The sequence below is a fragment of the Geospiza fortis genome, unplaced genomic scaffold (genome assembly GCF_000277835.1).
Source record: "Geospiza fortis unplaced genomic scaffold, GeoFor_1.0 scaffold157, whole genome shotgun sequence".
NCBI classification, from domain to species: Eukaryota; Metazoa; Chordata; class Aves; order Passeriformes; family Thraupidae; genus Geospiza; species Geospiza fortis.
In genome coordinates, this window is record NW_005054314.1 from 4,754,725 (window position 1) to 4,764,030 (window position 9,306).

The 9,306-nt window shown below is 53.3% G+C and overlaps 1 protein-coding gene across 1 annotated transcript in view; it reads left to right on the top strand.

The window, feature by feature from the left end:
- Positions 1-509: 509 nt before the first annotated feature.
- The window catches only part of CD99L2 (CD99 molecule like 2), an 11,979-nt gene continuing 3,182 nt past the window's right edge, over positions 510-9,306 (top strand). The window contains exons 1-9 of the mRNA XM_014306595.2: positions 510-517; positions 741-859; positions 2,841-2,879; positions 4,299-4,394; positions 4,562-4,642; positions 5,550-5,642; positions 7,245-7,307; positions 8,322-8,360; positions 8,442-8,555. Coding sequence (XP_014162070.2) covers positions 510-517; positions 741-859; positions 2,841-2,879; positions 4,299-4,394; positions 4,562-4,642; positions 5,550-5,642; positions 7,245-7,307; positions 8,322-8,360; positions 8,442-8,555 — 652 coding nt within the window. The remainder of the gene's footprint in view (positions 518-740; positions 860-2,840; positions 2,880-4,298; positions 4,395-4,561; positions 4,643-5,549; positions 5,643-7,244; positions 7,308-8,321; positions 8,361-8,441; positions 8,556-9,306) is intronic.

A 9,306-nucleotide genomic window follows, 5' to 3' on the forward strand; every position in this document is an offset into this window, starting at 1 on the left:
ACCCAAAGGATATTAATTACTCAGCATGCTCCGAGATGTAAAAGCATGAATTTATCAAGACAAATACATTCAGAACTAGGGTAAGTCAACAGTAATTAATGCCATGCAAAAAAGAGACGGAGAAAGGAAGGATTAGCTGGCCCTGTTGCAGGAGAACATGATGTAGCCCTGAGTTATCCCTGGGATATGGGACTGGAGTTGTGGTGAGGCATCTCTAACAAAAAAATCTGCCTGTGCCTGTCACGAATATCCCTGGGATGGGGGTTTCATCCTAGTTCACATTTCCAAGGCAGAATGATGCAGGCTGCCTCTGAAATGCTAAGTCGTGCTTGGCAGCCAGCAACAGCTTTTTTATGCAAAGCCTTTGATGTTGGAAGGCACTTAAGAAGGAGAGGGGCATAGGGCTTTTTTGTTTGCCACCGAATTTGTCTGCACTGTCCCAATGTTTTCATGGAGTTTAGCAATCATATAATCGTGAGCACAGCCAGACATGAGTGGCAGCTCAAGAGATGTATTGGTAGGTTCTCCTTGACAAATATAAGCATAACATGTGTCTTTGTACCACATCCATTAGGGCAGACAAATGGAAAATCCAGAGATGGCTGCTCTGCATTTAACAGTCACAGCATTTGGAGAGGGCTGATGTCTTCCTCATCACCAGTGTCGGGTCAGGCTTGGAAAAAAACAGCAAAAAAACAAAGCAATTTGAGCAAACAAGTCTAGCCATGCCTTATTTAAAGGTGGTTTACTCTGTGTGGAGTGAGTACAGCCAGTGCTGATTCTTTGTCTCCAGGTCACGGGGATGACACAGATGACTTCAGCCTAGAGGATGCCCTGTTTGACCCCGTCACCAGGAGACGTAAGTCACATTTATGCATTGCTTTAAAGAGGAGAAAACAAATAGATGTGAATAGATGCAATTTGTTCTTTGGGATCTGGTGCTGATGGGAGGGTGGTTGAGGATACCCCTGCCTCATCCTCACTGCCTGGGAGACTCAGGGTCTGGGTTGCACACACGTGGAGCTGGGGACAGTCCTGGAGAAGCTGCCTGCTGCCCTTTGCTTGCTGGCTCCTGTGAGGAGCCAAGAGGCACAGCACACAGAGCTCTGAGGCAGCAGTGACACTGAGCTTGCCCTTCTGGCTCCCTTGCCTGCCTCAGTAGTGCCTAGCAGCAGCCCTGGAGCCATCATGCAATCCCTCCCCAGCTCACTGTGCCCGGCCAGGCAGGGGCAGTGCTGGCCCCTGTGCTGCTGCCACTGCAGTGTGGTGCCCAGGAAGGCTCACAGTGCCCAGGGGCACTGCTCTGCCTCACTGGGGTTCCAGTGTAGCCCACCAGTCAAAGCAAACTCACTTCCTCAGGGGTGCCCCACTGCTGGCAAGCAGCATTCAGGATTTTGGTGTTTTACACCCCAAGGACAAAACCTAACTGCCAGCACAGCAGCTGAGGGATGGGAGGAGGCTCATGTCCCTCCCTGGGAAATGTCACCTGCCTGACCCCAGTGCCAAGGGCTGAGCCCAAGGCCACTGTGCACCCACACACATCTCTGGCTCCATTTGCTCCCCAGCCGTGGGGATGCTGTGGCAGAGCTGCAAATGGCAGCACCCAGGGCCCCTCCCTGCCCAGCACTCCCCACACAGTTCCTGGTGGCTGTCCCCAGACCCAGCTCCTGGCAGGGCAGCACAGGGAATTGCTCCATGAGCGATGCCAGGCTCTGGGATCAGGCAGAACATACCCACCTGTGTGGAAGGGAAAGCTGTAACACTGTTTGCAGCCTCTTGTGCTGTAGTTAACAGCAGACAGACACTTGTGCTGTGTTACTTTGGAGTTTATGTGGAATAGAGGGTGCTCTCTGCAGCTCTCCTGCATAGGATGGGCCATGGGGTATCAGACTTGGTCACAGGGCTGATGCAGCTCATCTAGGATTTTGCTGAAGTCCTTTAATGCAGCGTGTGAAGGGAGCTGGTGAGAAATGACTGATGGCCACCTCAAGTGGAGGGAGAGTTCTCCAGGCTGGAGTCCCTGCAGTGAGGGAGGGAAGGGGCAGCGCTGTCCCCATGGCCTCCCCACACGCTCTATCCCACTCTGCATTTGTGTCAGCCCCAGGAAAAAGCAAACTGAGGGTCTGGAGTTGGGTCACATCAAACCATACCAGCACGCTGGAAATGAAGCCCAGCAACACCACTCCAGTCTAATGGAAATTAATGGGAATGGAGCAGCCACAGCTCTTGCTCATAATTTATTCATATACTTGGTAATGCCAGCCACTATTAATAGGCAGTGGTTTCCATATTGCTCCCTCCCTCCCCCCTCAGTGGCTGTAGCTTGTTTTAGCCCAGGAGCACTGGGGGGGCTGGGATCTGAGTATCAGGGTGTCAGTGAAAGCCCTCCAGCTGACAGGGAACCTCCTGTGTGCAACACAGCACAGGAAATTGTCTGTCATTGGACTGCCTGACCAGCCAGGGACACCAAGGCACTGGCACCTCCCTGCTGGTTTCCACACTGCTCTGTGCAGTGCCTGCCCCTCCTGCCTGCTGCTCATCCCAGAGCCTTGGAGCAGATTACTGCAGCTCCCTGCTCCCCTCCAGCTGGGCTGGGCTGCTGGCTCAGCTCAAGGCAGCAGGGAGTGCCCTGTGGAGCACTGGGCTCCATTTCACCCATGGGCTGTCCTGGTCCCTGTGGCCACACATTGTGTGCAGGGTGTTCATGGCCCTGTGCCCTGAGTGTACAAATGCAGATGTCAGAAAGCTGTGCTGAAATCTTTGCCATTCCTTCTCAATCCAATCACATTTTTGGTGATGCCTGTGACTAACACTTTTCCTCCCCATCTCTTTTGTCACAGCCACTCCCAAGGGTCCCAGGAAGCCAGCAGGTGGGACAGGTGAGACCTCCTTGCATGCTCCCACCATCTCAGCTCAGTGTGGGGTGCACTTCCCCAGGGACTGAACTGTGAGCCCCCATGGGCTGCCCCTGTGTGGCTGAGTGCTGCTGCCTCAGCAGCTGCTTTGGGACCCCTTCACTTGCCCATGGGGAAGCTGGAGCTGTGTGTGCACCTGCACTGTTCCTGTGTGGCCAGAGAAATGCAATATTGATATTTCTGTCCATGCTGAGGGCGAGTGGCAGTGGAGCATTTACAACCAAGGCAGAATTTTGCACACTTTGCAGTATCCTAATGGAGAAGACACAAATCACTGCTCAGCTACACAAGAGCTTTTGTTCCTGTCTGCATGGCACCTGCTAGCTTTGCTTCCAGGAGGAAGCCCAGAGGATATTTTCCTTCCTTTTTTTATTCCAAGATATCCCCAGACTGTATGGAAAGTACCATCTTGGTGACACTTACCCATCCAGAGGAGAATGGGTCTCTCACTGTTGGTGCACATCAAATGTGCTGTCTGGCCAGCTCCCAGCAGTGCCACGGTTGAAGAAGCTCCCTTCAATTCACATGAGTTTGTTGTCAGCAGCTCCTCTGGCTCAGTTTTGGCCAAAGAGTCCCTGTTAAGTATAGCACAGTCACAGGAGCTGAAGGGTTGGTCAGTCCCACTGGAGGAGCCTGCAATAAACTGCATCAGAGGAGTACTAAGAAGTAAATCCACTCACCCCTGCATGAGGATCTTGGCACAAATTTAAGCAAATTCAACTATCTGGCTCCTTGGCCACCATGGTCTTTGATAGGGACAAGAAAAGCCAAGTGCCAGAGGCACACACAGGGCTTCAGTGCTTGGATTGCAGCCTGAATGAGAGATTGTTCCATCCAGTGGACTCCCCCTGGGAAATGGACACATGTGGAGGCTGAGGTTTGTCTCAGCCAGTTGCTTCTTCCCCAGGGAGTGTTTTTGGATTAATGATAGCACTGGGAGGCTCCTGCAGCAGATGCCTGTGCCCTGGCCCCTCTCTGTGCATGCCCTGCTCAGCTCAAGGTCACTCACAGGCAGCTGCACAGGGAGCAGTGTCCCAGCCACTGGCTCGGTTCCACTGCCCATTCTCATTTCCCAGCCCTCAGGAGATGCTGCAGGTACCAGCAGGACTCCCCCAAAAGTGAATTACTTCGGGATTGCTGGGGCTGGGCAGCAGCCACAGCTTGGATGGGGGCGCTGAAATGGTGGCCAGGCTTTTCTGAAGCCTTTGTGATAGGTCATGATTAAGCAGAGAGTGACTGGATGCCCTTTCCAGCTCCAGCCTGGCGTGGGAGGCCTTGGCAATGGTGCAGGGCCATTGCACAACACCCACAGAGCAGGGTGTTTGCCAGCAGCCTTGTGCTGCCCGCACAAACAGGACTGTAACAATCCCTTCTCTCCTGCAGACTTGGATCTGGCTGATTTCTTTGACACGCCTGCGGAGACAACCACCAAGCCAGCCAAGCCCACTCCCAAGCCCTTCCCCAGGCCAGGGAAGCCAGGTAATGCAGAGCTCCTCCCTGCAGGCTCCAGCCTCCATCCCCAGGGATGGGATTGTGTAAAGATCAGAGCTCTGAGCTGGCCCAGGCAGCCCCAGTCTCCCAGCACTCATCTGAACCCACCTTTCAGAGGGTAACAGCATTTTGGTCTTTTCTATTCCTCCCTTCAGACAACAGCCTTTGGGATGTCATTCGCACCACCACGACCAAGCAGCCAAAAACTACAAGAGCCCCTCCTAAGCGTAACCCAGGTGAGCATCATCTCCACAGCCCCTGCTGCTTCACTCCAGCTCTGCTGCTGGCACAGGGGAGGATTTAGTATCTGCCAGGATGGTGGCAGTGCCCTCATCCTGGTACTTACAACCTCTGGTCTGTTTGCTCACCTGAGACACCTGAAGACAAAAAGAAATATCAAAAACCACAGAGAGGGCAGGACATCTGAGCATTACCCTGCATTTCCCAGGGCATCTCAGTGGTTTCTGGACCATGCTTCATTCCCATGCTTGCTGGAAGGCTGTGGGCTGGTTGTGCTCCCTGTCATGGCACAGCCCTGTTGGGCTCCACTGGCAAACACCCACAGGTTCAGGGCACCTTGTCAGCTGAGCATTTTGCTGCCTGCCCAGGCTGGGTTTTGGTTTGAATCAGAATAAACTGAGGAGAGCACGGGTGGGAGGGCACAGTTGGCTCTGTACTAGGCTTTTAGCTGCTATTTGTCAGAGACAATATCCTCTGTCAGCCAGGCAGCTCGGGGGACTAGCTGAGCATTCACAGAGGAAAATAACTCCAAGGAATCAAACCACAGCCATTCCAGCCAGCGCATGAGCATGGTACAGCCACCTCCCTCCCTTCACTGGCTGGGCCCTCGGGGCATCAGTTTGGCTCTGAATTGTCCTACTGGCCTCATTTATCTGATTGCCTGGCCCTGCAGCCATGGGGACCCTGTTCCTGCAGGAAGGACAAGGTATTCCCCAGCACAGCAGTGTGGGGGCATGGAACAGGATGGGTTTGGAAGATCTGCCATGAGGCCCCATAGCAGAATTGGGAAATGCTTGTGTCTGGAGTTTCATCTCTTTCAACAGTGTTTTTCCCTGATTAATTAATTAATCACAGAGTTCCTCAGCCTATCACCACATTGCTAACCCTGGTCTTGTTTTCTAGAAAAGGATCCTATGGATTTTGACTTGGCTGATGCCCTTGATGATAAGAACGATAGGAAAGATCCTGGGAGGCCAGATGTAAGGCCAGGTGAAGGTAGGCTGACCTCTCCTCTCTGTCCTGCTTGCTACCAGCCCTGCTGTTCCCTGGGGCCTGCAGGAGATCCTTCCCAGCCTGAAACCATTCCCCCCAAGAGATGGGATAAGGAGAAACAGGTGCTGCCTGCTCCAATGTCCTGTCCTGCTTGCTCAGAGTGGGGACATTTCCACAGGCAGCTTGATCCTGGGGAGGGAAGGAGCCTCTTCCTCAGTGGTCCCTGGCAGAGAGGGGCTCTTCCTACCAACTTGCTCCATGTCTGTGTGCAGGTTTTTTCCCCCAGGGTCTCTTCTGATCCATTAAGTTGCAGTGGTTATGTTGAGTTGCCCCCATCCCCAAACCCAGCAGCTCTGTAACCAAGGGCGTGGGCTGCTGGGGTTCACACTCACTGCCAAGGTGTAAATCTAGAGCAGGCTCAGGTCCTGGCCTGACACACCCTGTGGGCTGGGAGGGTTCTTTTTCCATCTCTGAAGTGCTCCAGTGAATGAATCATTTGTCTGTGAGGATTGTTCCCCTGAGCACTTGAGCTGGGAAGCAGACTTTACACGGCTGCTTTATTGATGTTGGGATGGCTGTACACCCTGCTCACACGCCTAATTAACAGGCAGGTATTTTATTACATTGTATTAACTAGGTGACTTGTCTGCACTTTGGTATTCTGGGCTTGCTGAGTTTTCAGGCTCCTGCAGGAAAGGTGGAGGTGTTGAACTGCTGGAACGTGGCACTGGCCACAAACCAGCACACACATTCCCCCAGCACCAGTGCTCCCTGGACTGCCTGGGACCTCTCCAGGCTCTGGCATAGTCAGGGCTTTCATTCTTTTCACACTCATTACTGAGCCCATAAATCTGGTTTTTGTGGCAAGCTGATGAATAAGGCAGTCTCTTCCAGTTAAGGCAAGGGAAATCCTTCCCAATGCACAGCATCAGAGGAGGGGCCTTTTGCTGTCTCAGTGTTGGGTCTCTGCTCCCATCACTCACCTTGCTGCACCCCAGGGCTCCCTCTGGGACTGCAGCTGAGACCTTCAACAGCACCACTCATTCAGCTGCAGAGTCACAGACCCTGCTTCTCTGTACTTATCTTGCATTAATTAGACTTGCCCACTACAAGATAACTTTTTCATGTGTACCAAAACATGCTGGTGCTCAGATTTTCCCCAGACTGTTCTGTTCCTCTGGGAAGGATAAGGGTCAGCTCCTGCTTGCGGGACTCCTGGCCCAGCTGGTGCAGCCAGGGGCTCACTGATCCACAGCAGCAGGGCCACAGCACACACAAACCACTTCTTCCTGCCTCCTCCACTCTCAGCCAAGGCTGACCACCAAAACATTTAATGAACTCTTAAATTAGCAGTCATTTGTGATTGTCAGTCATCCTCATTCCTAAAAATCACTCATTTCAGTTAAAGTAGCATTTAAACTAGTCAGTTATTACCTCTTCTATGACCCTGAAGTAATTCAGGGTTAACATCTGGTAACTGTGAGAGAAGCAGTACTACTTTTTGACCGGTCCCAGTTCCCAAGGGGGAATGGAGCAGCCCATGATCCCAACTGTGGCACAGCTGTGGCTCCCTCAGGTGCCAACCACTGTTTGTTCCTTTTAAAGGATTTTCAGATGATGACCTGGCCAGCATCGTGGATGGTGGCTACAGCCCAGACAAGAAGAAGGGTAAGTGCTGACCTAGGTATGGTTGTTTTCTTTAGCAGTCCTGGCTCAGGGTTACCCCAGCTCCTGGAAAGGGCCCTGTGCAGAGCTGTGCTCACCTCCATGGTGGGGGCAAAAGGGGTCTCGGCCATGGAGCCAAGGGAAAAGTTCTTGGCTTCTGTGGTCACTCCTGGTGCCAGCCATTGGAGTTGCTTGTGTTTGATTCCATGGAGGCTCTGCAGCTCCAGCTGCCACCAGGGCAGACAGGACCTGTGTCTCCCCATCACCCTGAGGGCATCCTGGTGCCATGCATGGCTACACGCCCTTGTTTGCTTTTCACCACATGACCACCAATGTCTGGAACAAGAGGGAAATCCAGCAACAGCGGGATAAGCCGTTCACAAGGATCCACAGCATTAAATATTAAAAGCAGTCACATAAAGAGCTGAACACCATGAGCCTAATCAACATTTAATAAATCCCCGTGCCAAGGACAAGACGCATCAGAGGCATTAATACAATGCTGACCTGCTTCCATAAATTCAGATGTAAGTGACTCGGCAAGGACTGCGGCTTCCAGGGGGAGCAGCTTCTCCTCCCAGCCCAGTTTCTCCAGGGAAGGTGATACCAAAATAGACTTCAATCCCATTGAGGGTTCCCTGATGTGATGGAGCTCAGCCAGTCACCTCCCTGTGATGGTACCCATGTGCTGTGTAACACTGACAGCCCTGCAGGTGTTCCCTTGACACTGAGCAGTGGAGGTGTAAAAGGTGGGGGTGAGGGCAATTATCAGACACAGGCAGAGGTGTCTCATGCAGAGGATCCCCCCAAACTCCCCCCATGCACTCACAGAGGGACAGGAGCAGCTTCAAAGCCCTCAGAAGCCAAACCAAGCAGCCCAGTGGAGTGTGGGGCAGCAGAAATGTGCAGCCCATGGAGGCATCTGCTCACCCCTGTCCTGTGTGTCCCCTCGCTCTGAGCAGAGTGGGGAGCAGAGGGCAGGGAGGTGCAGGGCACTGATGGATTGTGTCTCTGCAGGTGCCAGTGGCAACACGGACAACAACGACTACAGCGGAGGTGGGTGTGTCCCGGGGGAAGGCGGGCCGGGAGGGAGCTGCGGGTGGGTGCCCCTCCCTGAGCTCTCTGTGTGCCCCGCAGTGGCCGAGACGGGGACAATCGCCGGCATCGCCAGCGGCCTGGCCATGGCGCTCATCGGGGCCGTCTCCAGCTACATCTCCTACCAGCAGAAGAAGTTCTGCTTCAGCATCCAGCGTGAGTCCTTCCCCCAGCACCCAGGGCACACGGCCAGCACCCACCTGTCCCACCCTGAACCCCGCTGCCATCTCCACCCCGTGCCCCCAGCTGGCAGAACAAAGCCCCAGCACAGGTCACTGAGCCCCCCCAGCTCAGCCTTTGCACAGACAGGAACCCAGCAGCAGTGGCAGCCCCAGGACCCACTGCCACCCCCGGGGCTCACACTGCCCTCTGCCCTCACACCCCACACAAACACAGCCCAAGGCCAAACCATCAATACCAAACACAGGAAATATGAAAAAAACCATCCCACCCCAAAATAAACAAACCAGCACCCCCCAAATCTCAGCAAGCAGTAAAAACTCACCAGGATGCAGGGAAGGGAACAGGGGCAGTGTCTGCATCTGGGGCTTCAGCCCACTGCACCCTCAGCAGGTACGTGACAATCATTGCAGTAAACTGCAAATTAAGCAGCAAAACTTACCATAAAACACCTTTTGCATGAGCTGCCCCTTAGAGCTGCTTGGTGCAAGCATTGCAGGAGAGTCCTCACAGCCTCAGCCCACAACACTCCCCTGCCATGGTGGCTCCTGCAGCTCTTTATGAGAGGGAAGTTACAAGCAGCTGAGTTACAAGCTCTTTTTTTAAATTAATCAATTGAAATCTCCTGTGAGTCCTATTTGCTCTAGGGAAGGGGTGTTTGGGGTTGGAAATTTCTGTTGGGATCGTGCTATTTTCCCAGTTGTGCCTGAAACAAACAGCATTTTGG